The sequence below is a fragment of the Gamsiella multidivaricata genome (genome assembly GCF_025024155.1).
Source record: "Gamsiella multidivaricata strain RSA 2152 chromosome Unknown BC939scaffold_7, whole genome shotgun sequence".
Lineage (NCBI taxonomy): Eukaryota > Fungi > Mortierellomycota > Mortierellomycetes > Mortierellales > Mortierellaceae > Gamsiella > Gamsiella multidivaricata.
Genome location: NW_026251715.1, coordinates 417,049 through 444,009, shown reverse-complemented (window position 1 = coordinate 444,009; position 26,961 = coordinate 417,049). Strand labels below are relative to the sequence as shown.

The window sequence follows — 26,961 nt, the reverse complement described above, 5'->3', positions numbered from 1 at the left end:
AGCGGCGCTAGTCATGAATTCTAGAAAAGAGACACCAAGGAAGATAGAAATGGAGGCAGAACTGGGGGTAGCAATGAAAGCGGGCTGCGGTTTGAGCAGTAGAGAGCGGAAAGAATAGCGGTAGAGAGATAGAGAGCGGGAACAATGGCTATGGATTGTGGAGAATGGCGAGGATGAGGGGGAGCAAGACCAGCGAATGCGGGGTAGCGATATTTAGGGTTGACGCACGGGCCAGAACACGGCCCACAGAACGCGGATATGCTTGCTACGCTGTGTCCCTTTCCACAGCGCTTGTTCTCAATGCCAGGTCTGCTGTATAAAGAGCTCCCGGGTTTATTTTAAATACAACTTCTTGCGGGCGACACACGAGTCGCTCGTTTCGATAGGGAATAGAGAGAGAGAGAGAGAGAGAGTTTGAAGAGAGTAATAGTTGAAGGGCGGCTACGAAGAGGGGATGAAATAATAAAGAAAAAATGACTACAAACAAGAATAACAAATAACGACCAATGAACAACTTTAACAACCACAAAAAAAAAACACAAAATTGAGAAAACAACGGCATTACAGGCAAAAGCTCTACAGGACACACATCAAGTCGTCCAGAATCTTGGGATGAATATGCGGCTGCATCGCCGCCTTCGCGATCACCTCCGTGTACTGCACCAGCAGATGCTCGTTATCCTTCGATATTACCCTCAACGTCTCCACTGTCCGCATGCTCGCTGACGTATAGGCCGGTGTCCGTACATCTGCCAGCAACACACTCAACCTTAGCAATCCTCTCACAAACCCGGGCTGTACTACCATATACCGCCTAAAGTCCGCCTCCGAGAGCGCCGCAAGGTTGTAGGTCGCCAACATCAGTGTTTCCAGATGCGCCAGCGCAGAATGAGGCATTACCAGTGCAACCGATTGCTGTTCTGTTACTGTCGTCAAAACCTTTGCCAGCATCCTCGACAGCGCCTCGAACATCGGTAGCAGGAATCCTCCATCCTCCCATTTCTCGACCGCATCGTCCACAGTCGACAGCGTTGATGTGCTTCTGTGTGTTGAGTGCCGAGGTGGGAGGCGACCTCCGTGACGTTGCTTGATCGTCTGTACGCGTAGATCTCGGTCAACGCTTGACAGCAGCAGCCGGTTGTCATGGCTGATGCCCAGTTTCGCAACGGCTTCCAGAGCAAGACTGGCGTAATACGTATCATGCGCGTTCATAAAGTCCAGAATTAAAAGCATGATCCACTGCGCAGAGTCAGAATCTGGCAAAATCAGATATCCAGACAAATTTGCCAAAATGGTCAGCACGTCCTTCCGGTGTTCCAGGATTGTCAACGCTCCAGTAGACGGCAACCACACCTCGCCTGTTGAGCGGGGCTCCAACTTCGTTGCCCACGAATTCTCATTGTCGACGGAGCCGAACGACCGCTTCAAGTCCTTCATTTGGAACGCCAGCAACGTTCCCTTGAGTACCTGCAAGAAACGCGGGTACCGAGCCAGGAACTCAAAATTCGCTGGCAAGAAGGACAGGTTCCTGAGGATGTTCGACAGGGACAAGAACCGTTCCTTGTTGGCTGACCATTGCTCAAAGCTAAGGCTAGATCGTGATGATGCCGAGCTTAGTTCTGAAAGCTCCTCGCAATCCCTTTCTTTCGACGACTGGCACTCCATGAGATGGCAAGCTTCGTCGACGCTGGCCTCAAACAGCTGCTGGTACGTATCGAAATTCGTCCGCTTGCTAAAAATCCCCACAGGTTGCTGTTGCTGCGGTTCTTGGTGCTCTACAGAGCCTTCCCTGTGTTCACGCTCCATTATCGTTCTCTGAGGGCTATCGCCAAGGCTCCAGCCCAGATATGTGTTCTCGAGGAGATCGAGTAGAATATCGAGCAATTCAGGGCAGTGGACCAAGTGAAGGTTGTCAATGTCCTGTCGAGTCAGTGTTGATAACGTGTTGAGGGCGTTCGTGACCTCTAATCTCATTCCAGACTTCAAAGACATGATCAACGCATGTATGTCGACGGTGCCTATAGGAGCAACAACAGTAGCAAAACAACAACTTGGTTAGCATTCAGCCATTATAAAAACGGTATACAACAAAATGATCTGTATCTCACACAACTTACCAAGGTAATCACGGCCCGGCACATAATGAGGAACAGAGAATTTCTCCATGGCCATGATATCGATACCTCCATAAGTGTCGACCGCCCTCGTGATAGGATGATAGGCTACCACCATCGGTTGAGCTGGAGTAGGTGCTGGGGTGTCCTCCTTGGTCTCGCCAGGCTTCAGATCAAGTGCTGCAGGCGACGGCTTCGTTGGCTTAACCGTGGAATCTGAGGATCCCTGTGACTGAGGCCCATGATGAGGCAGTGTTGACGGTAATGTAATGACAGGGACCGGAACAGCCATCATAGCCTGTGCAAATAATCCAAGAGTGGACTCCGATGCATTGGCCGATGCAGGGGCAGCCTGCAAAGCCGAACTAGTGGCCTTAACGCCACCATTTACTGCAGCAGCATTTGAGGATGCACTTGAGTTAGGCTGGCCACCATCGGATACTTGATTCGAGGGAGCTGACACAGAGGCCGACACTCCTGCACTGCTAACGTCACCTTGCGGATCTTGTCCATGTTGATCTAAAGCAACAGACGACTCTTTCAACTGTGCGCTAGCTGCCGTAGTTGACTGCAATGGGACCTCTGACTGGGAGACAGCGCCAACATCCTGTGTTTGCACCGACCCATCCTTAGATTCGGACACTCCTGTCTGATCCACACTGGATTCCTTGTCTTGAGACACCATACCATGTTGAGACTCCGCGCCCTGGTTTGCGACCAGTGCCATTCCCTGATCTTGCGCTTGCGATGGCGGCTGAACATGGGCTTGAGCTTGTGCCTGTGCTTGCGCTTGTGCTTGTGCTTGAGCTTGTGCCTGGGCCTGGGCCTGTGCTTGTGCTTGTGCCTGTGCTTGTGCTTGTGCTTGCGCTTGCTTCAACAGCATTGCAGTTGGGTAAGGCGAGAACCGTGCAGAAGCATTGGGAACAGGTCCTGAGCTCGTCATGCCACCCGGGGCCGGGTTGCGGGCGTTAGGCATCGCCTGCTGTTGCGCTTGTTGCGCCTGTTGCTGGAGCAATTGTTGCTGCTGCATTTGCTGTTGCATCTGCTGTTGTGGTAGCTGTTGTTGCTGTTGTTGCTGCTGTTGTTGATGCTGTTGTTGCTGCAACTGTAGCTGCTGCTGTTGATGCTGCAACATTTGCTGGTGCTGGAACTGCTGCATTTGATGTTGCTGCTGGAGCTGAAGTTGATTAGGATGGAACCCTTGCTGCTGATGAAGCATGGGATGCGCGCCAGGCATGCCCATCTGCGCCTGCTGTGGTGGGAGCCCTGGTGTCATTTCTTTACCAAACGGCGAGTTGGCTGATGACCCTATACAACCAATTGAGAACGAGAGATGAGTTAGCTGTAAACACAGCATCAGTACAGTCGAAGAGAAATAGGAGCAATTGTGTACCTTGAGTATCCATGGATTCTGGCAAGGGCAACACTGGAATAGCACCTAGTGACGGATGTACCGCCAAACCAGCGCTCTTAGCATTCATAATCGCTTCTTCGAAAGGATGAAGGAGAAGCGAATAGTGTTTGCGCAGTGTTTGAGCCGCTGTCGCAAGGGTATCGGGAATATCCAGCTGGCTAGAGATACTCTTCCATGCCTTTTGCTTCGATACCTAGATGATTGAAATGGCATGGAGCAACAAAGTGTCAATCATAGTCTTATATATAATGGATCAGGCGTTACAAATAGAGGTTTCGAGACTTACACTTTCCATTCCACCCATAGCCATTGAAATCCGGAACAGCAACAGTAGGTTGATCTTTTTGCTGCCCATACTTGGAATCTTTGTTGGCAGCGGGGTGTTCCGACTTTTCATGAAATCGCGCAGTTGGTCCTCGAATTCGTCGCAGGTGATTGTGGTGTAGTCGATATTCAAATTCGGCACCACATTGTTGATGACTGGAAGACTGGCATTTGCTGGCGATGGCGATGACTGGGCTGATGTAGGCTGAGATCCTTGCGGCTTTCGCGCTCTTGCAGCCATGCTTCCAGCGAGGGCATTGTTGCCAGGCATGTGGGCTCCAGATAGTCCATTCATGTTTTGCATATGCTGCTGCTGTTGCTGCTGTTGTTGCTGTTGCTGCTGCTGTTGCTGCTGTTGCTGCTGTTGTTGCTGCTGCTGTTGTTGCTGCTGTTGTTGCTGCTGCAATTGCTCGAGCTGTAGACGCTGCAGCATTTGGTGCTGCATTTGAGGAGTACCTTGCAATTGTGGTTGGCCCTGAAGATGCATCGGCATCGACATCGGTTGCTTCTGCGCATTCTGCTGCTGCGGGGTATAGGATGGCGAATTGAAAACGCCCTGTTGCTGGATCATATTCTGTTGTGCCAATAGTTGCTGCTGCTTCTGCTGTGGTGTCTGGGGCATTATGGGACTCGATATGGCATTAGGAGCCATCTTGGGGCTTTGATTCATTCCCTGCGCTGCTTGCTGCATCATTTGTTGTTGAAAGTTCCGCATTTGCATCTGTGCCTGGTATCGCTGTTGAGCAGCAGCTTGCTTCTTCATGTTTTCAAACTGCTCGTTCAGTGTCGCGATCATGTTCGCATCACCGTTCGCTCCAATCAATGCCTGCTGATGTCTCCTCTGCAGCTCCTCCATGGTGTTCAAGTAGCGCTGTTGGTTCGCCTGCTGTAGCAGATTCATTTGCTGACGCACCTCCATGGGAAGGAAGGGCATTCCTGGCGTCATGCCATTCCCGGCCTGAGCGGGTTGCTGTTGCGGCTGCATCATCATCGCCTGAGGGTTGGTTCCTACGGGGCTCATGCCATTGCGATTCTGATTCAGTTGCTGCTGCTGCTGCTGCTGTTGATGTGGAGGCATCTGTAGCTGGAGTTGCTGCCGTGGCAGATTCAGGTTCCCAGGTTGATTCTGATGTAGCTGCTGAGGCTGGGATTGCTGCTGTTGTGGGTTAGCATTTGGCTGAAGTGCAGACTGGACTTGTGATGCCGGAGACTGTTGGCTGAATGTGGCTGCGGATGGTGTTGTAGGTTGACCATTAGAGCTGTTAGGGTTAGTATTGTTGCTGTTTTGGTTGGCATTGTTGTTGCTGTTGCTGTCCCCGTCATTGCCGTTGCCTCTATTATTGTTGCTACTGTTATTGTTGTTGTTGCCCGTGCTGCTTCCACCGTTCCCTGGAGTACCTGGCTGAGCGGAGGGCGTACCATCATTAGAATTGGCAGCGTTGGAATCGGCGGCCTTTGATGGCGCAGAACTCGGACCCTCGTTAAAATCGACAAAGGACTCTAGGCCGAAAAGATCATCGCTCATATCGCCGCCAGCTTGCTGAGAGGCACTTGCCGAATTGGTTTTTGTCGAATCATTATTAGACCCAGAGACACCATCAGATGTCGTTTGCTGCGGTGGTTGTTGCAGTTGAAAGCTGTTCATTAATGGTGTTTGGTGTTGCTGTTGTTGCAATTGCTGTTGTTGCTGTTGCTGTTGTTGCTGATGCTGATGTTGCTGTTGCTGTTGTTGTTGTTGTTGTTGTTGTTGTTGTTGTTGTTGCTGTTGCTGTTGCTGTTGCTGTTGTTGTTGCTGCTGCAGCAGTTGTAATTGTTGATGCTGCATCATTTGCTGGTGCTGGAACTGTCGCTGCTGTTGAGTAAGAGCAGCAAATGCAGGGTTATTACCGTTCATCTGGAAGGGTGGACCGCCACCGACGCCGAGGGCCTGCCTCTGTGCCATGGATAGAGCGTTGTTCTGTCCCATCATTCCTGGGTTGAGGTTGGGCATTGCATTGGACATTGTGGGTGTTCCGTACATGTTCCTGATCTGCATCCCCGGGTTGACTCCGTTGGCTAGGATTGCCCGATGAGATACAATAGGAAGTAAAAAGGGATCAATATGTGTTATCTTCACGCCATAAGTTGGGTCAAGGAATGTATGCCAGATAGCTCCGCGCTTACCATTCATCCTCCCCACAAGTCCAGGTGGAGAGAATTGCAGCTGTGGATTGAATTGGCCGTTGTTGTTGGGTGTCTCGTTGGACATCGGTAGGAGCGATGACTAGATGATGGCAGGGATGATCGAGCGATTCCTTCTTGACGCCCGATCGCGGTTTCGTTTCAAGTCAAGACAGGCTTGAGGAGCGAAGCAGTAGTGATCTGTGGTCAGCAACTATCACGTCTCTGCGTCTGCAGAACCTCATTACAACGACGGCAAAAAGAAACACGCGCTTGCCTCGGCTTACCTTGAGAATGAAGTAGCGCAAAAAAAAAAAAAAAAAAAAAAAAAAGCGGGCGTGATCCAGGCAGCGACGAGGTGATGTGCGATTGTATGATATGTGATGTGATTAAGAACGCTGTGCCTTGAGATCTTTATGGAGCATGGCCAGCAGGTATGGTTGTGCTCAGAAATTATAGAGAAGAAAAGAACGATGGTCAAACGATCCAATAGCACAAAGGGCGGGGACGCGATGGGTGGATGTAGAGTGGAAAGAAAGGACAGGGACGGACAACGAGAGGGGGGAAGATGGAAAGAGGGAAGGGGTTGAAGCGGGGTTGAGTTGGGTTTAGTGGGCAACCGCGTATTGGATGGATTGGATGACCACAGGCCAGGCGACTGGACTCTTTCCCTCACGTGAAGACCACAGCACCCAGCATCTGGGTCAAAAATAAAATGGACGCGATAGCCTGCACAGCAAAAGAGAAAGAGAGAGAGAAAGAATGCCGCGCGAGAACATTTGAGTAATCCTTTATCGTTAATCTATTGTCTATCTCTCCAGCACAGCGAGGATGGCAGAGTGCTGGCCTCCTGCCGCCACCTTCAACACGCGGCATTTCTCAATTTGCTGCCCAGTCAATTTCAGAGGCTTCTCCACGTCCTCCTCCTCGCCATTGCCGCACGCCAGCATCTCTCCGAATCCCCATGCATACACTTCTCCTGTCTGTGTCAATGCTAAAGTGTGATTTCCGCCAACAGAGATAGCCTTGATTGAGGGAAGTCCTGGGATCAACGTAGGGTGGCGGATCGCTTTCTTGTGGCTGCTTGGGTCTTCAGATCCGGGAGCTTCAGTGTATCCAAGGCCGAGTTGGTGACTGTCTGAGCGGCCGAATCCATACAGTTTCCCATCCTTGGACAGAGCAATGGTGTGATGTTCACCTCCTTGGATGTCGATTATGGTCTCCAGTTCCAAGGCTTCGATCGAGGCAACAGAGGGTATGTTTTCGAGCTTTGGATCCTCATTTCCACACTGGCCATAGGTATTCAGACCCCATGCGTACGCCTTTCCTTCTTTGTCGATCGCAAAGGAGTGATATGATCCTGCGCCGACTTTTGTGATCCCTTTTGCGCCGACAGACTCTGGTGTCAGACCGTTCAACATTCGACGAGCGAGGATCCTGCGGCCAAGCTGCATCTGCTGTCCGTTGCCCCAGCTGTAAACCATGCCGTGGATATCGAGCGCCAAAACATGATCTGTTCCTGTTGCGATATCGACAATATCGTGAAGTCCTTGGACAATGGTTGGTAGCTCTTGCACCTCCTTCTCCTTGGAGTGACCTAGAATTCCTTCGGCGCTCTAACCATGCAGAGTGAAAATGAACAAAAGGTAATTATGATGGCTAACCACGGATGCACGTCTGCCATGACTAACACCTTTGCAAGCTCAGTTTCCTTACCCGAAATGTGCCCCAAGTGTACACATAGCCTTCATCGGTCAGTGCCACCGTCAACGAGTCAGAGCAGGCCACCCTGACGATTTTAACGTTGTCTAATCCTTCTACGGGAAGGGGAGTGTACTCATCACCAGAGCGACCAAGCGTTCGCTGATCGTTCACACCCCAGGACCAGAGCTGATTGCGTGGAGGCAGCTATATTAGTTTCGATGCCAATGAGATCAAGCCATTGGGAAAATACCAGCAAAAGGCAACCACTGACCTTCCCGTCCGCTGTGAGAGCCATGTTGTGCATACCACCCGCAGCAATGTCGACAATCTGCTCGTCATTGAGCGCTGCGAGATTGGCTGGCTTTTTCCTGGAGAGAATGTCCTCTCCTAGTCCAAGCTGGGCGCAATCGCCAGTTCCAAAGACGTACACACGGCCAGGGGTTGTATCGCGAGTAGGCTTTGGCAGCAGATCCGACTGCGTTGTCTGGTGCGATTTCGTCTTTTTAAGTCCTGGAGCCGCAAAATGACCTTCGCGTGCGCGTTTAGTTGTGCCTATTGAGGTTAAACCCAAGGCAAGGCAGCATTGGATGCAAGGGCGATAATGGAGGTGAACAGACATATTGAACGAGAATTCAGCAACGCAAGTTCATCAAATCAGGCAGAGGGTAGATGAGGAGAGGAATTAGCAAAACGAGGTCTGTGAAAACGCGTTTCTCATTGTTACCTTGGGACATTATTCTTGATGGCAAAGTGTTGAGGAAAGTGAAAAAGGAATCGATTGGGGTACCGAGGTAGTGGACCTTTTCGCTGTGAGGATGCCTCAGACCCCTTAATAAGGCAGTCTACGAGTGGAAGTCTGGCCAAGTAGATGTCATGTCTAATGTTCCGGCTGCAATTGAATTAGGCAGAGCAACATCGACGCTGATATATTGCTCTGCTCTATATCCGAGACTGAGCAGTGTCCGCTTCGTCCAAAGCACTTCGGAGTCATGGCCAAAGTGAGTATATCCGGCATTGTGCATATTTTATGTATCCAGAGCAGTCCTCTGAAGGCGAAGCTTTCTTGTGTTGAAACAAAGTTTTTAGTTTATGGATGAATGCTGACTATGTGCAAGTGCGGGATGGAGTATATAGGAGAGGGAGAAATGTAATGCTATTGTACAAGTTGAATTGATTTTGCTGTGCCTGGAATGGCGGGTGAAGATTGGGTGGTGTATGTGTGTTGCAATTGAGAACAAAGGACATCAGATCCCTTAGCGTTCTTATCCCTAAAAATACTTGCGGTCCAGCGAGAAAAGTTGCTTAGTAGCGGTAGTGCTCAGGCTTGAAGGGGCCTTCAGCGTTCAGGCCAAGGTACTCAGTCTGAACAGTGGTCAACTTGGTCAACTTGACTCCAATCTTGTCCAAATGAGCAGCAGCGACCTCCTCGTCCAACTTCTTGGGAAGCATATGGACACCCAGAGGGTAGGACCCATTATCGGTCCAGAGTGCAATTTGGGCCAAGACCTGATTTGAGAACGAGTTGGACATGACAAACGAAGGATGACCCGTAGCGCATCCCAAGTTAACCAGGCGGCCCTCGGCCAAGAGGATGATGTGGTTGCCGGAGGGCATCTGGAAGCGATCAACCTGGGGCTTGATGTTGACGTGAGCGACAGCATTTTTCTTCAACCAGGCGACATCCAGCTCGATGTCAAAGTGGCCAATGTTGCAGACAATCGAATCGTCCTTCATGGCCGAGAAGTGTTCGCCACGAATAATGTCACGGCAGCCGGTGGTGGTGACAAAGATGTTACCCTCCTTGACGGCTTCCTCCATCGTAGTGACCTCGTAGCCCTCCATGGCAGCTTGGAGAGCGTTAATGGGATCGATTTCAGTAATAAGGACGCGGGCGCCCATGCCCTTGAGGGCAGCAGAAGAACCCTTACCGACATCGCCGTATCCGGCAACGACAGCAACCTTTCCAGCAATCATGATATCGGTGGCGCGCTTGATTCCGTCAATCAAGGACTCACGACATCCGTAGAGATTGTCAAACTTGGACTTTGTGACAGAGTCGTTGACATTGATGGCGGGAACTTTGAGCTTGTTCTCCTTGAGCATCTTGTACAAGTGATGGACCCCAGTGGTGGTCTCCTCAGTGATGCCCTTGATCTCGTCCAGAAGTTCCGGGTGACTCTCGTGAATGAGAGTGGTCAAGTCACCACCGTCGTCCAAGATCATATTGGGACCCTTGCCGTCCTTGAACGCGCGGAGCTGCTGCTCGAGGCACCACATGTACTCTTCATCCGTCTCTCCCTTCCAAGCAAAGACCTAATCATATTTGACAACATGAATGCGATTCAATTGTTAAGTCTCTTTTTTCGAAATGTAGCTAAAGCAATTGAGGATACAAACAAAGAAGAAAATTGTACAGGGACACCAGACTCGGCAATGGCGGCAGCAGCGTGGTCTTGGGTCGAGAAGATGTTGCAGGAAGTCCAGGTAACCTCAGCGCCGAGAGCGGTCAAGGTCTCGATTAAAACGGCAGTCTGGATGGTCATGTGGAGCGAGCCGGCGATGCGGGCGCCCTTTAGCACCTGCTGAGGCCCATATTTTTGACGGAGAGCAATAAGACCGGGCATCTCATTCTCGGCAAGCTCGATCTCTTTGCGGCCAAAGGCAGCGAGACTGATATCAGCTATGGGCACGCAAATTGTGCGAAAGAATGGTTAGCAATTGCCTCAATTTAGTGGGCTGAGAAAAGAAGCCAGTTACTAGTTCATTCCGGAAGTTGATGGTGGATAGGAGAGACGACGGACAATGCCCGACTAGCAACAAACAATGCTCGAATTCCCACAGAAAGGGGTCATAAGTTATGGAAAGATCCTACTTCTTATTGAAGTGCCACAGATAGCACAATAGAACTGTAGAGAACAACGTGGGGATGGATGCAGAGGAAATGAGATGTATCGCGAATGTGATGCGGGTAGTGTAGAGGGCGAGGAGGGGCAGGGAAAGGACTTACCGATTTTGAAGGTCATGGTGCGGTGGTAGGGATGTTGTTGTAAGACCTATGGGGGTGTTAGTAGAGCGAAGAGCAAGGAAAAGGAAGGAAAAAAAAAAAAAAAAAGAGGTTATTTTTTAAGTGGATGAGAGTGTACGTGCTGCGTACGTATCCTCTAGGCGCAACAGCGCAGACGCCAATTGAATTCAGTCTCCAATCGCAGAGTTGACATAACAATATTGTATGTAGTCAAAATATGATTCGCGAGCATGGGAACAAGAAGAAATGGCATAAGAAGAAGTAGACGGAGGAAGCGCAAACGCGCATGGACCTGCAAGAGTCATTCTCTGTGATTAAACAAGCGTCGTGCTTGTCGTGCCTGGCTGCACGAGCGTGCAGAGTTCTTGTAATAGCATTCCGTATCAATCTCAATCCGTTTCACATTCTAAGTGGCCCCTGCTTCTGCAATTGAGCTACCGGAATGGACTCCACTTGGCTCCCTCCCAAACATTCTCGGCCCCTCTGCCCTTCTCTTGTTTCCAACTATTTCGTCTGTTTTTCAGCATAGATGTTCAGGCCTACATGTGATGTGAGCAGGCAGCCCCTGTCCAACACAACCCTTTTTTGCGGACGGTGACTTGTATTGCAGGAATCCCTTGCACTGCACATTGCATTCGCATCTTCCCCACATGCTTGATTTCGCCGCTGTTGATGCTGCACCCTCTCAAGTCATGGCAGAAAGCGACATTGACATCCCCACCATCGACGCCGTCTTTCTTGTCCGCTTCGACACCCGCCGGGGCAATATACTGGAATGGAGTGATTCTACGCCAGGTATGCACACCTGTTCAGCACATTCAACTGGATACACCATTCGTGGCATGAAAAGTCGTCACCGGATGCTGATACTGCAACAGTGTGTGCGAGAACGTGTCAGCAATGTATATCTGACCCTGTTCCCGTGTCTCATTGCCATCAATGCCTGCCTTAGGAATCCAGCTTAACGGCATTGAGTTCTCTGCCCTCCCGAGCGGTCTCCACAACAGTTCGCAGGACGTGATGTATGCTACAACCATTCGTGCAAAGACAAACGTGGGGAGTTACCGCTATACTGAGTTCGCGCTTGAACTAATACTAATCGACTTTGGTTTCCTTGCCCGGCTACTGTAGATATTTTCAGCTGGAAGGGTGTATTGGAGTATCGGTGTATGCAAATGTGCCGTCAAGTAATGTGGAGCATCGTGGAGCGCAGATGGCCTCTGTCGGGATCCTTGTCAAACCAAGTGCCGATACTGGGCGATGTGGACAAGTCTGGAGACATGTCCAGTTCTTGAAAGGCCAGGCAAGGTATGTGATATAACAGACGTCCATACCAACTTTGACTTGATTCTCCTCTTCAGATCATGGCTCCTCACTGACAGTCCGCTTTCAATGTAATCTATGCCTGCAGGCACCACGCCACCAATGACTCGGATACGACAGAGTTGGCTGCATATTTTGCTCGACATAAAACGCCACTGCATGCAGCGGGACCTTCGACATCCTCCAGCAAACGGGACGCTTATCGCGCTCGCAACATTCGTCGAATCAGTCGCTCTTTCACGCTTTCAGAACCTATTCCGGCAATCACACAATCCCAAAACGGACGCCATGAAGTTACGCAGACAGACGATATTCCTGTAAGTTTGGCTATTACATGTTTGTTTCTACAAGATAACTGCAGCATTTGATGCTAATGCGCTTTTACCGGTGTGTACCCCCTCGACCTGCCGACTATCTTATTCGCGGCTCCATAGGCATCACACCCCTCGCACCATTTTCTTCGCCTTGTACAGGCATTGGGACCGTCCATTTACATTCTTTGGAAGGCTGCCCTGCTGAGGAAGCGCATTCTCATATATACCCCTCCTCCAATCGAGTCTGCCTGTCTCTTTGGTACGTTGTGTGGCCTCATCCGCCTAAATCAACTGCTACGCGCGTTCAATGTTATTTACTAACGCACTTTGAATTGTTGTCATGTTTTAGTGTACAATGTTTGTCTTATGGCGACCGTGCCTTTCGGAACCAGCGTTATATCACAGAGTAAATCAAACGAGAAGATACAGCCGCTGTTTTGCGTTGGCATCCATGACATTGACCATATGGAGGCCTTGCGAGGCGGATATGTTGCCTGTAAGTCCCTCGAGAAAGCACTGCTCCACTTTATTCGCGGACTTTCATTGACTTCTCTCTGACGCCGCGATAACTTTTAATTTCTCAGGTACCACGGACAAACTGTTCCTATTCAAGTCTCAATTGTATGATGTCCTCGTCGATTTATCTGCACCAACTACGAAGGCAATATATGCTACTCCATCGAGTGCCCATCCCCTGATACAAATAGTTAAGTCAACAGGCAAAGGACTTGAACAAACAGAGTGCCATCCTAATGCGGCCGACAACCGTCGGTATTTTATACTGCTCCAAGAACTGGGACGATTCCGGAGGCGTCAGGAATGGATGCAAAGGCGGCTATACGCCGAGGCAGCATCCTCAGGGTCGTATACAGACCCTGGAGAGACCGAGGACGCATCAGAGCTACATGAGCCAGAGCTGCCCACCATCGATTCTACGGCGGGTATGCCTGTGAGTGGATTCAATATGTCCGACACACTTCGAAAGATGCTCACTGGAGGCTGGTGGTGGTGGTATGGAGGTGAGGATTCTGAAGAGGATGGATTAGAGTCGTTGCTCCCACGAGCGACAGTTCCTGAGCAGGAGCATGAGTCCCAGGATGAGAATGGACCGCTGAGTGGTGCGCGCTTGCAGGTTATACATACGCAAGCTAGTGGTTCTTCCGACACAGAAGCCATCAGGTAACAACCTGGTTTCTTTTGGTAGGATGCGGATGTGTTCAGCTTGATCTTGTCTCATACCACTGACCATCTTCTCTCTTGTGTGTCTGACCCCTTGCATTGTCTAGGTTCTTCCATAATCTCACTTCGATATTATTTATGGATCTGGGTCAACTGATAGCGTTCAAGGAAACAGCAGCCATTTTTGAGGAGGCTGAGTCTGTTTCGATTATCGCCGAGGAGGATGCGTCGAGACGACCGGTTGAGATATCCAGGCAGGACATGCGCCAATTGGGCCTGGATCCGTTCAAAGACTGCGATTTTGTCCATGAGCTGGGACGCCTGTACTTTGGTTCAGAAGTCCAGCTCGATGACTCTGGGTTTAGTGTTTGGTGCTGTAATCTTTCAAGCTGCTGTTTGCCGCCATCCTAAGGAACAACGTGGGGCATGTCCAGTGTTTGACAGTGCAGGAATGCTTATTGCGAATAAACATTTTTTCCGAGACAGCAAGCAAGGCTGTGCATACACAGAACAAATAAAGTGGATTTTATTCCTCCCGCTGGACGCATGACTACTCCCGTTTCCCGCTACTCTCCCACCGGCACTGGATCTGGGGTAGTCTGCTGGCCTTGAATGACGACTTTGCTGTCTACAAATGTAATTGTCTGGGTCTCCATTGCACCAAGATTCGCCTCTGACTCTGAAGGAGGCCCACAGAAGAAGCAGAATTACAGTAGGCACAGCAGCAATGGAAGCAGCAGAAGCATTATTACTCTATTATTTTCAGGAGTAGCAAGCATCTGCATTTTGGGTGTGATTATGATCGTAGTGAAGCATTGTTGACTTTGACTTTTGACTTTACCGTTTTTTTTTGTCTTGTCCTGTCAAAATCAACCAACCAACCAAATCCCCTTCTGCCCGCCCTGCCGCCCCGCCATCCGAGTCCTTTCATTCATCTGCCTCCACCCGCAGGTCAAAACTCCTTCCTCTCTCTCTCTCGCTCTCTCTCTTCTCGTCTTCTCGCTGCCGAGTCCATCCCTTGACCATCCCTGCCAGTCGGTGCTTCCTTCTCCCTCCATCTCTCCCCCCTCCCCCTCACCCATCCTTCACCACCGCCACCGCCACCACCATCTCCATCACCCCCTCGCGAGGAAAATTCACAACGACGCCCCGACACTTTTTTTTTTTTTTTTTTTGCGATTTCTCCTTCCTCTCTCTGTGTCAGACTCTCATCCTCTTGCCCCCTCGCAGAGAAGAAAGAAAAAAAGAGTTGCATCAACAACGTAAGACCAACAACACTCCAAGCACCGCCGCTGCGTCATCTGCTATTCTCCCCAATCCAGCAACAGTGCCGAGAACAAACCCTCATCTGTACCCCACCCTCCCTCTCCGAACCATCACGCACATCACACACACATCATACTATCACGCCATCACATCATCATACCATCCCACCATCCCGTCATCACACTGGCTATTCGGTATATATAGACTAATATGCCTATCCTTCAAGCCCTCCCTTCGTCACTCTGTCGACCGTTGAATCAATTGGCCGATATTCTTGACAATAGCAACAAACGCCTTTGTATGTGCGAATGTGTGTTTGGCGTGTGTTTAATATCTGCGTGTGCTATGTGGGTGTGGGTGTGTGTGGGTATGTGTGTGCTTCTGTACCTCCTCGACCACTCATACCCCCCCTTGCCCTTTTTTTTCTTGTTCTTTGTCTTCTTTGGTTGTTTGTTTGTTATTGTGCTCTTTCATTTCATTCTAGCCTTCGCCTTTGTCTGCATGGGTGAATGCATGTATGTGTATCTACGTTTGCGTATGTGTGTGCGCCTTCCAATCTGCCCAATGGGTCCTCACCCATCGGCCATCCATCGGCCATCTATCGGCGTTCCTGTTTGCGGAATATAGTTGATGGTAATGGCCCTATATTTCATTGAAAGAGAAGGACCCTTTTTTTTTTTCATTGCTCCGCAAATGACGAGGTGTCTTTGCTGCCAACATGGATATGGGATATGGATATAGATATGGATATAGATATGGACATGGATATTGGCAGAGCAATGGAGCAAATGGGAACTATCGAACCATCTTTGATGACATCTACACCTCTCCTCGCCCGTACACATGCACTGCATGTACCCTGTCCCCAGATGCACACATCTATGCGTTCTCCATACTTCCATTCCCGCTCGCATCCATTTACATCTTATCCTTTGGGCCCATAATAATTATGCCCCAAATGCATGTTTATTTATTACCATTTTATTATTTTTTTTTCTTTGTCTTCTCAGGGCTCACTGTTGTAACACTGTCCGACTCTCGTAGCACTGTTTGCAGAGATATATGCTACATTGTTGGATTAAGAGACTTTTTCTATTTTTTTATACCGTTGCAAAGGATACACACATGGTGATGTTGTTACAGAGGAAGAGAAGTCTCCATGTGTGTGTATGTGTCTGTGTGTCTGTGTGTGTGTGTGTGTCTGTGTTGTGCACGAATGTTTCTTTGCAGAGTCATCGACTGAGCTGCACCGCACCGCATCGCTCCGTCGCTCTTTCGTCCGCTGCACAGTCTGTCTGGCTTTCATCGGCTCTTTTTGCTCGTCTTCCACTCATTCTTCTCGTCTCCGTGCGTGGATGTGTGTATATGTGTGTGTGTATGTGTGTGTGTGTGCACTATCCAACCAATATGACGCTCTGTCCACCCACGGAAGCGAGTGTTGTAGAAGAAACGTTTTTTTTTACCTCCCTTTTCTTCATTCCCCTCCCTCTCTTCCTTTCCCTCTCATTTTCATCGAGCTATTGCTCCTCTCGTGTTTCGACTATACCTTCTTCCCTCTGTCTTATACCCCGTATATCTCGTTCTCACTCAACCGTCCACTCTGGCACTCAATTCCCCGATTCTCACTCATTCGCCCCCAATTCTATTCTCCTGCTCCAATTATCGCTCTCGGAGCAGCAACAGGACTGGGCTGACCCAGGAACCGGCAGTCTTACTTTTTTTTTTATCTTTTTATTTCTTTCGTGTGAGTCTCCACCAGCACCGAATCGACTACACACATGCATTCATGCCCACATACACAAATGCATACAAAGCCCGAACAGGCACAGGAAGATATTCCTGACGATGTTCCTGGCCGATGGAATCTTTGCGACTAATCCATGTATCGTCCTCCCATCCTTCACCCCTACCTTCACTTTCACTTGTACAGGGACAAGTCTCTCGGTGGCCTTGAATTTCCATGTCGGGCAAGAGTAACGCGTCTAAGGACGAAGGTAAGGAAAAAAGAAAAAAGAAAAAAGAAAAAAAAAGGAAAACCCCCTCTCCCCCTCTCGCTCAGCAGAGCGTGCCTGTCACGCTTGCCATCTACGTATCGCTTGGTCGCAGTAACACGCGAGAGTGCCTCAGCGATAGTATCCTTCCTCCCTCAGCCTATCAGCCTATCAGCCTGCTGCCAACTGCTGCCCCTTCCTCGTTAAGCGCCCCTTGGTCCTTTTTGTTTGCATATGCGATGCTCGTTGCCGCTATGCGCTCAATGTGTTCTGTCCTCTCTTGTCTCAGAGCATACGATGCCCCAATGCAAATGCGAGCACTCCCCTTCTGCGGACACCGAATGAAACGAAACGAAACGAGCACCTCACTGGCCTCATGTTACCCTGACCGACTCCTTCTTTCATACCCCCCGCCTCCTCTCCCATATCTCAACCCCATTTGCATGGCCTATGCCTACTTCCCTGGTCACTGACATGGTGTATCCCCCTTCTCTGTTTGCTGCCAGTAGCTTCCTCCGCTAGTCCCCTAAGTGACCTGTCATCTGGAGCCAATTCTGCTGTCCTGGCCAACGTCAACAGCAACGCCGTCCCCAGCAGCGGCAACAATGGCAACAGCAGCAGCGCCAGCGGTGGCAATAGCAACACCGGCAGCAACTCCGCCCATACCCCGACTTCGCCTTCCTCTGTCAAGTCGCGCAAGAACCCAATTGAGTCCAAGGCACAGAAACCATCGTTCCTGTCACTCCTCTTTTGCTGTGGCGCCAATTTTGTCAATGACAGCGATGCCTCGTTGCAAGTCGGAAGTCCTAACCGCCCTCAGACCGTGAGCATTGGAAAGGCCGCTGGAAAGAAGCCCATGGCTGCGCATGTGGCCGACGAAAAGTCACTTCCGGCGCAACCCACCGTGGTCGACGCGGCAGCACCTCCAAGCCCTGAGGAACCGGAGGGAGTAAGTTCGACTATTCGATTTGGTACCCCCCTGAAACGCCATTCACCATGCACCACACTGCACACTACGGCTATTCACCGGGACGACGTTGCGGCAGCGTATTGAGGAAGTGGCAAACCAGCAAACCAGCAAACCAGCAAACCAGCAAACCAGCAAACCAGGAAACCAGTGAATGGAAAATAGATGTGGAGTGCTGTGCATGGACATTCTGATCTTGTTCATGCATGTGCTCTTTGACAGCGGCAGACCAGCCGGTATGCGACTTCAGCTTGACGGATGTGCAAAGATGGCTCGCTCGCCAGAACGGATACAACAGGAAAGGGACCTGACTAATTTATCTCCTACACTACATTACTGTTCAGGAACGGGCTCACTATATCATCTGCATGCAATGAGCTAATGATATGCTCCTATGTTGTTCTTGCTACAATAGGAACACTTGCACTCGCAAGATATTGAGCTGCCCGGACTACTTGGACCGATCGCACCGGAGCATATTGGTAAAAAGTGCCTGGTGCTTGATTTGGACGAGACGTTAGTCCACAGTTCATTCAAGGTACAGTCGTGACGAAGATGCACTGTCCATTGCATTTTTAGTACGGACGGACCCACGGTGTCTCACCACACTCTGGCTATACTTTTCATTCAAATGCTAATAGCTAATCCCGCAAGCGGACTATGTCGTTCCTGTCGAGATTGATAACCAGTCGCATAACGTCTATGTAATCAAACGGCCTGGTGTGGACACTTTTCTGCAAAAGATGGGAGAGCTTTATGAAGTTGTGATCTTTACGGCCAGTTTATCCAAGGTAAATACGTTCGCAGTTGAGTTGCAGAACTTATTTCAGTGTAATGCTAGATGGAGCCGTGTTCTTATTGTTCCCGTCCTGTTTACCACGCTTTTAGTATGCCGATCCGGTGTTGGACATGCTGGATATTCATCGTGTCATTAAACACCGTCTGTTCAGAGAGTCTTGTTTCAACCACAAAGGAAACTATGTCAAGGTAAGGATTGGTGGCGTAACTCTTTAAGGAGAGCTCCTATCTGTGGCATTTGATCCAACAAAATCTAATCAATGAACCCATTATTGCTTCTACTAGGACCTCTCTGTAATAGGCCGAGACCTGAAGAATACCATCATCATCGACAACTCTCCAGCCAGCTACATCTTCCACCAGACTAATGCGGTGCCCATTTCATCATGGTTCAATGATCCGCATGATACCGAGCTGCTGGATCTTATCCCGTTTCTTGCGGATATGACGGTCGTGGACGATGTGAACCCCATCTTGGACATGGCCAATGAGGAACAGCAATAATACCTGGACTCTCTGCGTGATGCACGACGCATGTCCCTTCTCGCTCGCTCGCTCTCTCTCCCTCTTCCTTTTCCCCCCCCTTCCCTACATACTACACGAGTAAATAATCATTTCGTTTTTTTTTATCCCCCTCCCCCCTATCTCAATGTACCTCTCATGAAACCTGCAATGAAAAGCAAGGATGACAGCAACAGAAATCAAAAACGCCTCTTTTAGAAGAGAAGACGAGGCTGAAAAAAATAAAGAAAACGTATAATTCTAGCCGCTCATTGACTGAAAAGGCATTCTTGACCCTCAAAACTGAGGTAGGAAACTGTGGTGGTACCATGTTCACATAATCGGTCATTTTTGACGATGCAGCTGTATGCCTGCATGGTCTTTATTCTTCTCCTGCTGCTTCAGCCTTGACTCTTGCTAGGCGCCGCTGTTTCACGTCCCAGTTGTAGACACGGGCGGTGTTGACTTCCATGGTAGTAATCTGGTCTCGCAAGTAAACCAAATCCTCCTCCGTATTCTTTAGTGTCTTCAACGCGGCCTCCAGCTTCGAAGCCAACAGTTCTGCGGCCTCCCCAACAGGGTATTCCAGCATAACATTTGCCTATGGTGTCCAAGTGGTCAAAAGGCGTCAGTTAGTCAATAGAGCAGATCAATTTCAGAGACAATCAAAGGACAACACGATCCTCAAGCGACTCACCCCGAGCCACAAGCAGACCTTTCCTGTAGGCATAACCTTGGCAGTGGCGTATAATGTGTCGTTCAACTCGTATAGCGTTTCGATCTCCTTGTCCTCGTCTTCTTCAGCCTGCGACTGCAGGAATTGAACCATTTCCAGGGTCTTGCGAATCTCGGGGATCTTGGCGTCAAGATTACGCTTGCGCTGCAGCATGTTCACCTCCATGAACTTGTACTTGCTATGAGTGATAATGGTGTATGAAGACATGGCATCAATTAGCCATACTGCCTGCGGCCGTTTTTCTTGTTCCCGAACAACAACAAAACCGGCGTCCATCATTATGGTAGCCGCTTTGAAAGTTAATGATGTCCAAGTATGCACCATTATCTGTATTGCACGAGTCGCTGGTAGCTCATATCGGTAGAGTAACTACGTTCGATTCTAGTGCAAGAGCTGATGTGTGCCATCCAGAGAGCAGCTTCGCATTGACTTACGCCACAGCCTCCTGAAACTTCCTGAGGACAATCTCGACAGGCTCCTGCTCGGTGACATGGTCCTCCACATTCTCGACGAATGGTGCTTTGGGAATACCGCGTGGGTTGGTCTCCATGTTATCTGTTGTGCGGTCTTGCGGAAGTGATGATCAGATGAACGGACGCGCTGGCCTTCTTGAGGCCTTCGTTCGTGAGGTGAGGCAACACCCTTAAGGCATAGTCCATGGCGTCTCACGTGTACGAGCCCAAGTGTTTTCTTTTTCTTTTTTCCCTTTGTTCGATGGCCAACCGGCTGGCTGCTTTCTTTCATCACCACCTTCTTCCTTGTCATCCTCTCTTTTCATCCTCATCCATAATGCCGTCCGACACGCCCGCTCAGGATGCCCCTGGTGCACCAGCACCCAAGGTTGATTTCACCGCCGCTATGGCCAAGGTCAAGGCCCTCGCTGCCAGACTCGGCAACTCAGCCTCCAACGCAGCACCTCCAGCTGCGGCCTCTAGCGCACCGGCTCCCATGAAGCGCCCTTATGAAGACGACTCGTATAGTCACGGCCATGATAGCCGCGATGATGACAGCCACTATGGCAAGAGAATGGCCTATGATTCTGGTCGGGGTAAGGATGGTGAACTTTGCAGTCTTGTATTTTTATGGTTGCCTTTGTCAGAGGAACTAATCGATTGCTATACTGTTATTATGTGCCGCTGAAGATTCTGCTCCTATGCATCGTCCTGGCCTTGGAGCCCAAGTCTCTCACTATGCTCCACCCATGCGCAACGAGCAACAGATTCAGGAGGAGATGGGTGTGCCCGGAAATCTCGTCGGATTGATTATTGGAAGAGGTGGCGAGAACCTCAAAAGAATCGAACGCGAGACTGGCTGCCGCGTCCAGTTCTCACAAGGTAGGGCATTTCTTTTAAACTATTTGGACCTTCATAATTATGGATCCAGTGATGTGGCATATCTGTCTAACATTACTGTGGCTATTTTTTTCTTTTTCTTTTGTAGATGGCAACCCAGGCGACCGCGAACGTTTCGTCAACATCATTGGACAGCCAGCAGGAATTGCAGATGCCAAACGCCAAATTCAGGAGATCGTCACGAGCTCACAAAGCGGGGAACGTCCAGGCGGTTACAGCGGTGGTGGTTATGGTGGTGGTGGAAACTATGGCATGGGTGGAAGCGGAAGCGGAAGCGGAGGCGGAGGCGGAGGTTATGGTCGTGGAGGTACGACCGCTACCATTCAAATCCCCAGTACTAAGGTCGGCCTTGTCATTGGACGTGGAGGCGAGACGATCCGCGATTTACAGGACCGAAGTGGTGCCCGTATTGCTGTCACGCCTTCCCCACATGACCACAGCTCTCCCTCTAGAACCGTGTCTATCACTGGAGATGACGGCGCGATTGAGCGCGCCAAGGCATTTATTGAGGAGATTGTCAATGACATGGCGCCCAGAGGAGGCTACAGTGGAGGAGGAGGAGGCGGCGGTGGATTTCAAAGCACTCCCCCAGTCACCATGACTGTTCCCCAGGAGTCGATTGGGCTTGTCATTGGACGAGGAGGCGAAACTGTAAAGCAGCTTCAGATTCAATCACGCGCCAAGATTCAGGTTCAGCAGGTCGACCCTAGCATGGCACCCCCAACAGACCGTACTATCAATCTTTTCGGACCACCCGAGGCCGTCGAGTATGCAAAGCAACTCATCATGGAGAAGGTCGCCGGAGCGGTAAGTCGAATTAATTCTCATTCCCCTCGGATTCCCGTCATCACTGCATACTGTGCTTTGTGTTTTTTTTTTTTTTTTGAATGTGGGTTTTCTTTACCGATATGACATTTCAGGAGTGCAGCCTTCACCCATGGATCAACACGCACAGCATTGCAGGAAACCGACTCTGTGGAATTTATTATGCATGATGTATTTATTCGACAACTAGGTGACTTGAAATTCGGTCTCCCATTGCCTTTTTTCACTGCAATCAAGTCTACCATTACTGGATAGAGTGGACTAGCGACTACGATCTGGAAATCCACCACGACACACCCGACTGATCTCGTACCTTTGCGGGATGGGACATAAGGTTGCGTATGCCAATATGCCACATGGACGCTTTTGTGCAATGCTGTGATGCGCATGTATTCTCACGAATGCTTAATACCCCGACATTGTCCAAAAACACCCACGACACTATCAGACAAAGGTCACGATGATGCTGTTTATTTCTTGTTTAAAGTTGTATGGACGCTCTTTCATGTTCACTGGCGCCTTCTTGTATGCGTGGTGGTGGTGGTGGTGGTGGTGGTGGTTCATCCGCTGCGTGTGTATTCAGGATGTGTCATGTGGGCGCATCCTTCACGACTCGGGAATTTTGGGACAAGGATTGTGGACACTGTTGACCTCGGAGAAAATGCCTTCATAAATTGATAATCTTTTTGCTTCTTTATATTCTTCTCTGCTCTCTTTGGCCGCGTATTGTGAATGATGTCCTGTGCCTTGACATTATCTACTTTCTGCATCGACAAAATCGCATCAACTTCCCTCAAACAAAAACGCAAAAAATGAACGACTGCTTGTTATACCTGCTTTCGTCTCTATTTTTTTCTTTTCTTCAAATGCATCTTGCCGTCGCCCTTTTGCGTTTATGGTGACAATCATCTTGCCTTGCCGCTATGTGAATGCCATCTATTCCTGGTTATTGAAATACTAGCGCGACAACGAGCGTTATGGCGGACAGCGAGAGCAAGGGTAAGCTTCATGACAATTCAAGACTGCACTCTACAACTTTGTGGCAATAACGATATAAATTATTGATTGTTTTTTTCTACCTATCGCTGTTTGACGACAATAGAGGATATGGAAGTACAAGTGGTTATGGCGGTTACCAGCAACAGCAATACCAGCAACCAGCACAGGCGCAATCATCGAGTGGATATGGACAGTATGACAGCTACACGGCTCCAGCAGCTCCAGCAGCGACGACAGGATACACTCCTGAGCAGCAAGCTGTCTATGCTCAATACTACGGATATCAATATGGCGCTGGTAAGGGTCGATTACTGCAAAAGGATGTCCATTTATTTATCTGGGAACTACTTCCTGTTCGTGTTCTAATTCGCATGTCTCTGCTCCTTTGCTCCTTTGCTCCTTTGCTCCTTTGCTCCTTTGCTCCTTTTGCTGTTTTGTTTTCTACAGCTTATCCATATGGAACTGCGACCCCTGCCGCATCGGGAGCTGCAGCCACGACTGCTACCCCTGGAACAGGCACGACATCAGCTGCTGCGGCACCAGGTGCGGACACTTCAGCCTATGGTGCTTACGACTACTCTCGATACGCTGCAGGTCAGTATGGCACTGCTTCCGCCACGTCTGCAGCACCTGGTGCCTTGAGTTCGCCAGCAACCTCCGCTCCTGCCACCTCAGCACCCGGTGCTGTAGCAACTACAGCGGGCGGCGATGCCAGTGCTACTGCGGCCGCTAGTGTTCCTGATTATTCTGCATATTATGCTCAGCAAGGATACAGCCAGGAGGCCTATCAGCAATACTACAGTCAATATTATGGATACCAGGCAGCTGATGCTTCATCGGCCGGTGGTTCTTCGTCTACAGCAGCTGTCGAAGGTGCCGGATCATCTGATGCGACTGGATCTTCCTCTGCCCCTAGCGAAGTCGCCGCCGCCTCCGCTTCTGGACCTGGAACTGCCGCCAACGAAGCCGGATCAGCTAGGACATCCTCGACGGAAGAGACCAAGTAACACTGGGGCTCGTTGCAAAACGGAGTCATTGTACGGGTTAAATGAATTATTTGTTGAGCTGTTTGCTTGTTGTATCTATGTTTCCTTGTTTCCATTGTGTATGCTTGTCTTTTGCCCTTTGGATAATGGGATTAAGCTCAATAAAATTAGAGTACAGAACAATTCAGGCTCAAACACGTCCACAAAACGCATCCTTGCAAGAAAGTACAGCATCTGAGCTATGGAGTGTGCTTGCTGACACACAGATATTTACATAGTCTATTGTCGCTTGGCACCAGAGGTTTCCATCCCTTCCAAGGATAAGGCTGCTAGCTTGCATCTCCAGCGCGTCCTTGCCCTTGCCCTTGCCCTTGCCTCCATTGCGCTACTGCTGCTGCTGCTACTGCCCCCGGCTTCCGTATGCGGTCTTGCATCTTGCATCCAAGGGTACTGCCCGTTATCTGCTGGCTGAAGATAGAACGATCGTTATTGATGGAGTACATGACTGCGAACGACGTTGCAAATGTTGGGCCTTGCCATAATATCGCGATGCATGAAAGTACCGCAGGTTGAGCAGTATAGCCTGCATTTCTTTGAAATAGAGTATTCAATCATTCCAACTACGATGTAGCCTAGCCTAGGGGCCTGGCCTGAAGGACATCAGGACAAAGTCACTAAAAACATATATTACTTGGGTTCCCATCACGGGCGTCGAATCTTTGTAATATCTCGGCCCTTTGGGTGGCCCACGCCTGCTGACGTTCGAAAGCATCTCTGTGATAAGGAATCCAGGGGCCTTCTGCCCAAGTTAATCGATTGGGTCTTGCTGAGAAGGAATGATGTTCTTGTTCTCATAGTCCCACCAGTACTAACTCCTGGAGTTTTTTTCTTCATCGCAACATTTTGCTCCGGGTCATCGCCATCCTTATCTTCCTCTTCCTCGTCCTCCCCTCCTCTTCCTCCTCTTCCCCCTCCTATTCATCATGATCACCCGCACCGACCTCTCTCTCGACTTTGATCTTGGACGAGACATCTGGACAGATATTGCGCAATATATTTCTGTGTATTGTATCAGGCTCGCGTGAGGCAAAGAAGCTCTCAATGAACCCGCCCCATGAGTCGCAACCCCCTGTCGCTTGGTGTCAGATGTAACCCGAATAGCATCCCGGAGACACCTCTTGATTTCAGGTACCAATTCCAACTCTCCCAAGGCTCGCTTCAGATTGGCAGAAACGGTTCCAACATCGAGGGTCGCCATCGGATGATCCTAATTGATAGCTCGAACCAAGGGCAAGCTTTTCCTATCGAGGCGCTTACTGGCTTTGGCGTAGTCTTCTTTCTTCTTCTTCTTCTTCTTCTTCTTCTTCTTCTTCTTCTTCTTCTTCTTCTTCTTCTTCTTCTTTACGTCCTTCTGCTTCTTGAAAGAGCCAGTGTCGAAATCCAAGAAAGTGTCGGGTGGTTTCTTCCATGCCTTCCATGTGTACTGCTTGATTGCTTCAGGCGGTTTCATGCTCCTTGAGTCGAGTGCGCTGTTTGGCAGAATATCGCGGTCGGTGTTGCGGGGGTTTGGTACGAGACTGGGTAGGGTTCACCTCAATTGTAGCCTCTGCCCTGTGTGGGACAAGGTGGTCGATCGTGCGATACCTGTTGAAGGTCTGCGAAGGCTTGTGCTGCCGAGTCTTAGTACCAATTGACTCGCTGTCAAAGTTATCAAAGTTGATTGGCGATCACGACAGGTTAGAGTTAATTTTATGCATGTCTTCATGCAAGTGGGGGGTTCTTACAAAGCAAGGGAGTGTTGGACGTTTGTATACCTTCTCTCCGCCTCGTGTGTCTCTCGCATCTCCTTTTGCATTTGGGAGTACCGCTGAGAAAGACAATCGAACTGCTTCTGAAGACTGGCATAGGTCATGGCAGCTTGAGCTGAGGACGAAGGGGAGTGGGCCCAATCTGCACAGGGGTCTGTAAAAGATCCACAAAAACCTTCTGCGAAAGAGACAAACGTCTCCTGGACAGTATTCTTGCGCGTAACTTGATTGTGTGCCAAATAATGCTTCATCATCGTCGCAGCGTCTGCAAGCCAAGGGAAAAAAAAAAATGTCGAGACGTTAGAATTGATAATACGTTTTCTGCATCAGTGATATACACGATGATCTGATTGATCGGTTTACCTTCTTCCATCCAACTCCTTGATGATTTTGTAATTGGTTGCACTTCCGAGAGAGGGGATGTCGTACACAAGGAGTTTTCCGTTTTGAGATGCGTCGTCAAATGGTCTCGACGTCCTTGTACATGAGCATGTCGCTGTCTCTTGACACAACGATGTCAGCAGGCTATGCATTCAAGCCCTATCGTGAGATCTGCCCTAGTCGAGCACTCGACGATCGTCCACTGTTTCTTGCGCATGTATACGGCAAAGGCGCGTCGAGCGTCTAGGGATCAATAGAAGGCCGAGCTCAAGTGTTTTCTGGTGTCGATGAACTAGTGTTTCCGCACGCGAAGCTTTTTATCCACGCGAACCTCGAGCTCACTCAGACATTTGTCAGCGCGTTCAACAGCCTTCTTACGAAAGGATCTCTCGGCGCACTTGAGTGGGTCCTTTTTCTTCTGAAGGAAGGCCGTTCAGGTAAAGGGTCAAGTTCGTCCGGGTTCCAAGCTACAGTATCTCTCGCTCAACAATGCGGTGAGCGTCGTCCAGAGGTTGCGAGGAGGATATTGACTTGAATCGCCGAATTGTGATCAATGGAACTAGGGTGGTTGGATAAGTGGGGGGACTGATAACGAAGAATGCCTTTCTTTCTTTGAAAGGGCCACAGGCCCTCAATGCCCATGGTAGTCTACACGAATGGGGAATATGGTACTTTATTTCGATGAATGGCAGTGAAGGGAAAATGAGGGTATGAGAGGGGAATGACTATGGAAAGTGTGAAGAGTTCTAGTCGCGACATAAGACTTTTGACTAGAAACGCCTATTCATTTTCAA

The 26,961-nt window shown here is 49.7% G+C and overlaps 11 protein-coding genes across 11 annotated transcripts; 5 read left to right on the top strand and 6 right to left on the bottom strand.

The window, feature by feature from the left end:
- Window positions 1-576: 576 nt before the first annotated feature.
- On the bottom strand, window positions 577-6,100 carry BC939DRAFT_499599 (uncharacterized protein; the record flags this gene model as incomplete). Its single annotated transcript, XM_051559957.1, has 5 exons — window positions 577-2,018; window positions 2,118-3,422; window positions 3,508-3,721; window positions 3,815-5,907; window positions 6,016-6,100. 5 exons carry the CDS (start codon window positions 6,098-6,100, stop codon window positions 577-579), a joined length of 5,139 nt encoding a protein of 1,712 aa, XP_051416264.1.
- A 593-nt stretch (window positions 6,101-6,693) lies between these two features.
- On the bottom strand, window positions 6,694-8,723 carry BC939DRAFT_439448 (regulator of chromosome condensation 1/beta-lactamase-inhibitor protein II). The gene is made up of 4 exons (XM_051553969.1): window positions 8,441-8,723; window positions 7,988-8,268; window positions 7,729-7,902; window positions 6,694-7,628 (listed from the first exon to the last, which is right to left on the bottom strand). The coding sequence occupies exons 1-4, from the start codon at window positions 8,448-8,450 to the stop codon at window positions 6,822-6,824; spliced, it is 1,272 nt and encodes a 423-aa protein (XP_051416263.1). The 5' UTR covers window positions 8,451-8,723; the 3' UTR covers window positions 6,694-6,821.
- Window positions 8,724-9,017: 294 nt separating this feature from the next.
- BC939DRAFT_439443 (Adenosylhomocysteinase) lies at window positions 9,018-10,801 on the bottom strand (the record flags this gene model as incomplete). The annotated part of the gene is made up of 3 exons (XM_051553968.1): window positions 10,724-10,801; window positions 10,131-10,396; window positions 9,018-10,029 (listed from the first exon to the last, which is right to left on the bottom strand). Exons 1-3 carry the CDS (start codon window positions 10,737-10,739, stop codon window positions 9,019-9,021), a joined length of 1,293 nt encoding a protein of 430 aa, XP_051416262.1. The 5' UTR covers window positions 10,740-10,801.
- Window positions 10,802-11,391: 590 nt separating this feature from the next.
- Window positions 11,392-13,968, top strand: BC939DRAFT_499596 (uncharacterized protein; the record flags this gene model as incomplete). The annotated part of the gene is made up of 8 exons (XM_051559956.1): window positions 11,392-11,536; window positions 11,694-11,763; window positions 11,873-12,049; window positions 12,153-12,381; window positions 12,499-12,637; window positions 12,728-12,874; window positions 12,963-13,557; window positions 13,665-13,968. 8 exons carry the CDS (start codon window positions 11,392-11,394, stop codon window positions 13,966-13,968), a joined length of 1,806 nt encoding a protein of 601 aa, XP_051416261.1.
- Window positions 13,969-15,948: 1,980 nt separating this feature from the next.
- Window positions 15,949-16,213, top strand: BC939DRAFT_439438 (uncharacterized protein; the record flags this gene model as incomplete). Its single annotated transcript, XM_051553967.1, has 1 exon — window positions 15,949-16,213. A coding segment is annotated over one exon (265 nt), but the record flags the coding sequence as incomplete, so codon positions are not given.
- A 1,806-nt stretch (window positions 16,214-18,019) lies between these two features.
- BC939DRAFT_521706 (HAD-like domain-containing protein) lies at window positions 18,020-19,356 on the top strand (the record flags this gene model as incomplete). Its single annotated transcript, XM_051561219.1, has 5 exons — window positions 18,020-18,041; window positions 18,216-18,319; window positions 18,423-18,572; window positions 18,670-18,768; window positions 18,865-19,356. 5 exons carry the CDS (start codon window positions 18,020-18,022, stop codon window positions 19,081-19,083), a joined length of 594 nt encoding a protein of 197 aa, XP_051416259.1. The 3' UTR covers window positions 19,084-19,356.
- BC939DRAFT_439424 (prefoldin subunit 3) lies at window positions 19,335-20,409 on the bottom strand. Its single transcript, XM_051553966.1, has 3 exons — window positions 20,251-20,409; window positions 19,778-19,994; window positions 19,335-19,681 (listed from the first exon to the last, which is right to left on the bottom strand). The coding sequence occupies exons 1-3, from the start codon at window positions 20,364-20,366 to the stop codon at window positions 19,463-19,465; spliced, it is 552 nt and encodes a 183-aa protein (XP_051416258.1). The 5' UTR covers window positions 20,367-20,409; the 3' UTR covers window positions 19,335-19,462.
- Window positions 20,410-20,546: 137 nt separating this feature from the next.
- Window positions 20,547-22,562, top strand: BC939DRAFT_439423 (uncharacterized protein). The gene is made up of 3 exons (XM_051553965.1): window positions 20,547-20,864; window positions 20,959-21,150; window positions 21,257-22,562. Exons 1-3 carry the CDS (start codon window positions 20,606-20,608, stop codon window positions 22,078-22,080), a joined length of 1,275 nt encoding a protein of 424 aa, XP_051416257.1. The 5' UTR covers window positions 20,547-20,605; the 3' UTR covers window positions 22,081-22,562.
- Window positions 22,563-22,821: 259 nt separating this feature from the next.
- Window positions 22,822-24,037, top strand: BC939DRAFT_282754 (uncharacterized protein). Its single transcript, XM_051551222.1, has 3 exons — window positions 22,822-22,992; window positions 23,098-23,289; window positions 23,440-24,037. The coding sequence occupies exons 1-3, from the start codon at window positions 22,971-22,973 to the stop codon at window positions 23,997-23,999; spliced, it is 774 nt and encodes a 257-aa protein (XP_051416256.1). The 5' UTR covers window positions 22,822-22,970; the 3' UTR covers window positions 24,000-24,037.
- Window positions 24,038-24,798: 761 nt separating this feature from the next.
- BC939DRAFT_282725 (uncharacterized protein) lies at window positions 24,799-25,280 on the bottom strand. The gene has a single exon (XM_051551221.1). The coding sequence runs from the start codon at window positions 25,234-25,236 to the stop codon at window positions 24,904-24,906; it is 333 nt and encodes a 110-aa protein (XP_051416255.1). The 5' UTR covers window positions 25,237-25,280; the 3' UTR covers window positions 24,799-24,903.
- BC939DRAFT_499592 (uncharacterized protein) lies at window positions 25,246-25,890 on the bottom strand (the record flags this gene model as incomplete). Its single annotated transcript, XM_051559955.1, has 3 exons — window positions 25,246-25,507; window positions 25,623-25,676; window positions 25,793-25,890. The coding sequence occupies 3 exons, from the start codon at window positions 25,888-25,890 to the stop codon at window positions 25,246-25,248; spliced, it is 414 nt and encodes a 137-aa protein (XP_051416254.1).
- Window positions 25,891-26,961: the final 1,071 nt, after the last annotated feature.

What these genes read in the sequence shown, in the direction of transcription:
- BC939DRAFT_439424 (XM_051553966.1), bottom strand. Translation starts at nt 20,366, where the DNA reads ATGGAGACCAACCCACGCGGTATTCCCAAAGCACCATTCGTCGAGAAT. An exon ending in AAGTTTCAGGAGGCTGTGGC is followed by an intron (nt 19,995 to 20,250) that starts GTAAGTCAATGC and finishes TATCACTCATAG; the next exon opens with CAAGTACAAGTTCATGGAGG. An exon ending in AGGTCTGCTTGTGGCTCGGG is followed by an intron (nt 19,682 to 19,777) that starts GTGAGTCGCTTG and finishes TGGACACCATAG; the next exon opens with GCAAATGTTATGCTGGAATA.
- BC939DRAFT_439423 (XM_051553965.1), top strand. Translation starts at nt 20,606, where the DNA reads ATGCCGTCCGACACGCCCGCTCAGGATGCCCCTGGTGCACCAGCACCC. An exon ending in GGCCTATGATTCTGGTCGGG is followed by an intron (nt 20,865 to 20,958) that starts GTAAGGATGGTG and finishes GTGCCGCTGAAG; the next exon opens with ATTCTGCTCCTATGCATCGT. An exon ending in CCGCGTCCAGTTCTCACAAG is followed by an intron (nt 21,151 to 21,256) that starts GTAGGGCATTTC and finishes TTTCTTTTGTAG; the next exon opens with ATGGCAACCCAGGCGACCGC.
- BC939DRAFT_282725 (XM_051551221.1), bottom strand. Translation starts at nt 25,236, where the DNA reads ATGGCGACCCTCGATGTTGGAACCGTTTCTGCCAATCTGAAGCGAGCC.
- BC939DRAFT_282754 (XM_051551222.1), top strand. Translation starts at nt 22,971, where the DNA reads ATGGCGGACAGCGAGAGCAAGG. An exon ending in GGCGGACAGCGAGAGCAAGG is followed by an intron (nt 22,993 to 23,097) that starts GTAAGCTTCATG and finishes ACGACAATAGAG; the next exon opens with GATATGGAAGTACAAGTGGT. An exon ending in CGGATATCAATATGGCGCTG is followed by an intron (nt 23,290 to 23,439) that starts GTAAGGGTCGAT and finishes TGTTTTCTACAG; the next exon opens with CTTATCCATATGGAACTGCG.
- BC939DRAFT_439448 (XM_051553969.1), bottom strand. An exon ending in CTCTCACAGCGGACGGGAAG is followed by an intron (nt 7,903 to 7,987) that starts GTCAGTGGTTGC and finishes CCACGCAATCAG; the next exon opens with CTCTGGTCCTGGGGTGTGAA. An exon ending in ACACTTGGGGCACATTTCGG is followed by an intron (nt 7,629 to 7,728) that starts GTAAGGAAACTG and finishes CTGCATGGTTAG; the next exon opens with AGCGCCGAAGGAATTCTAGG.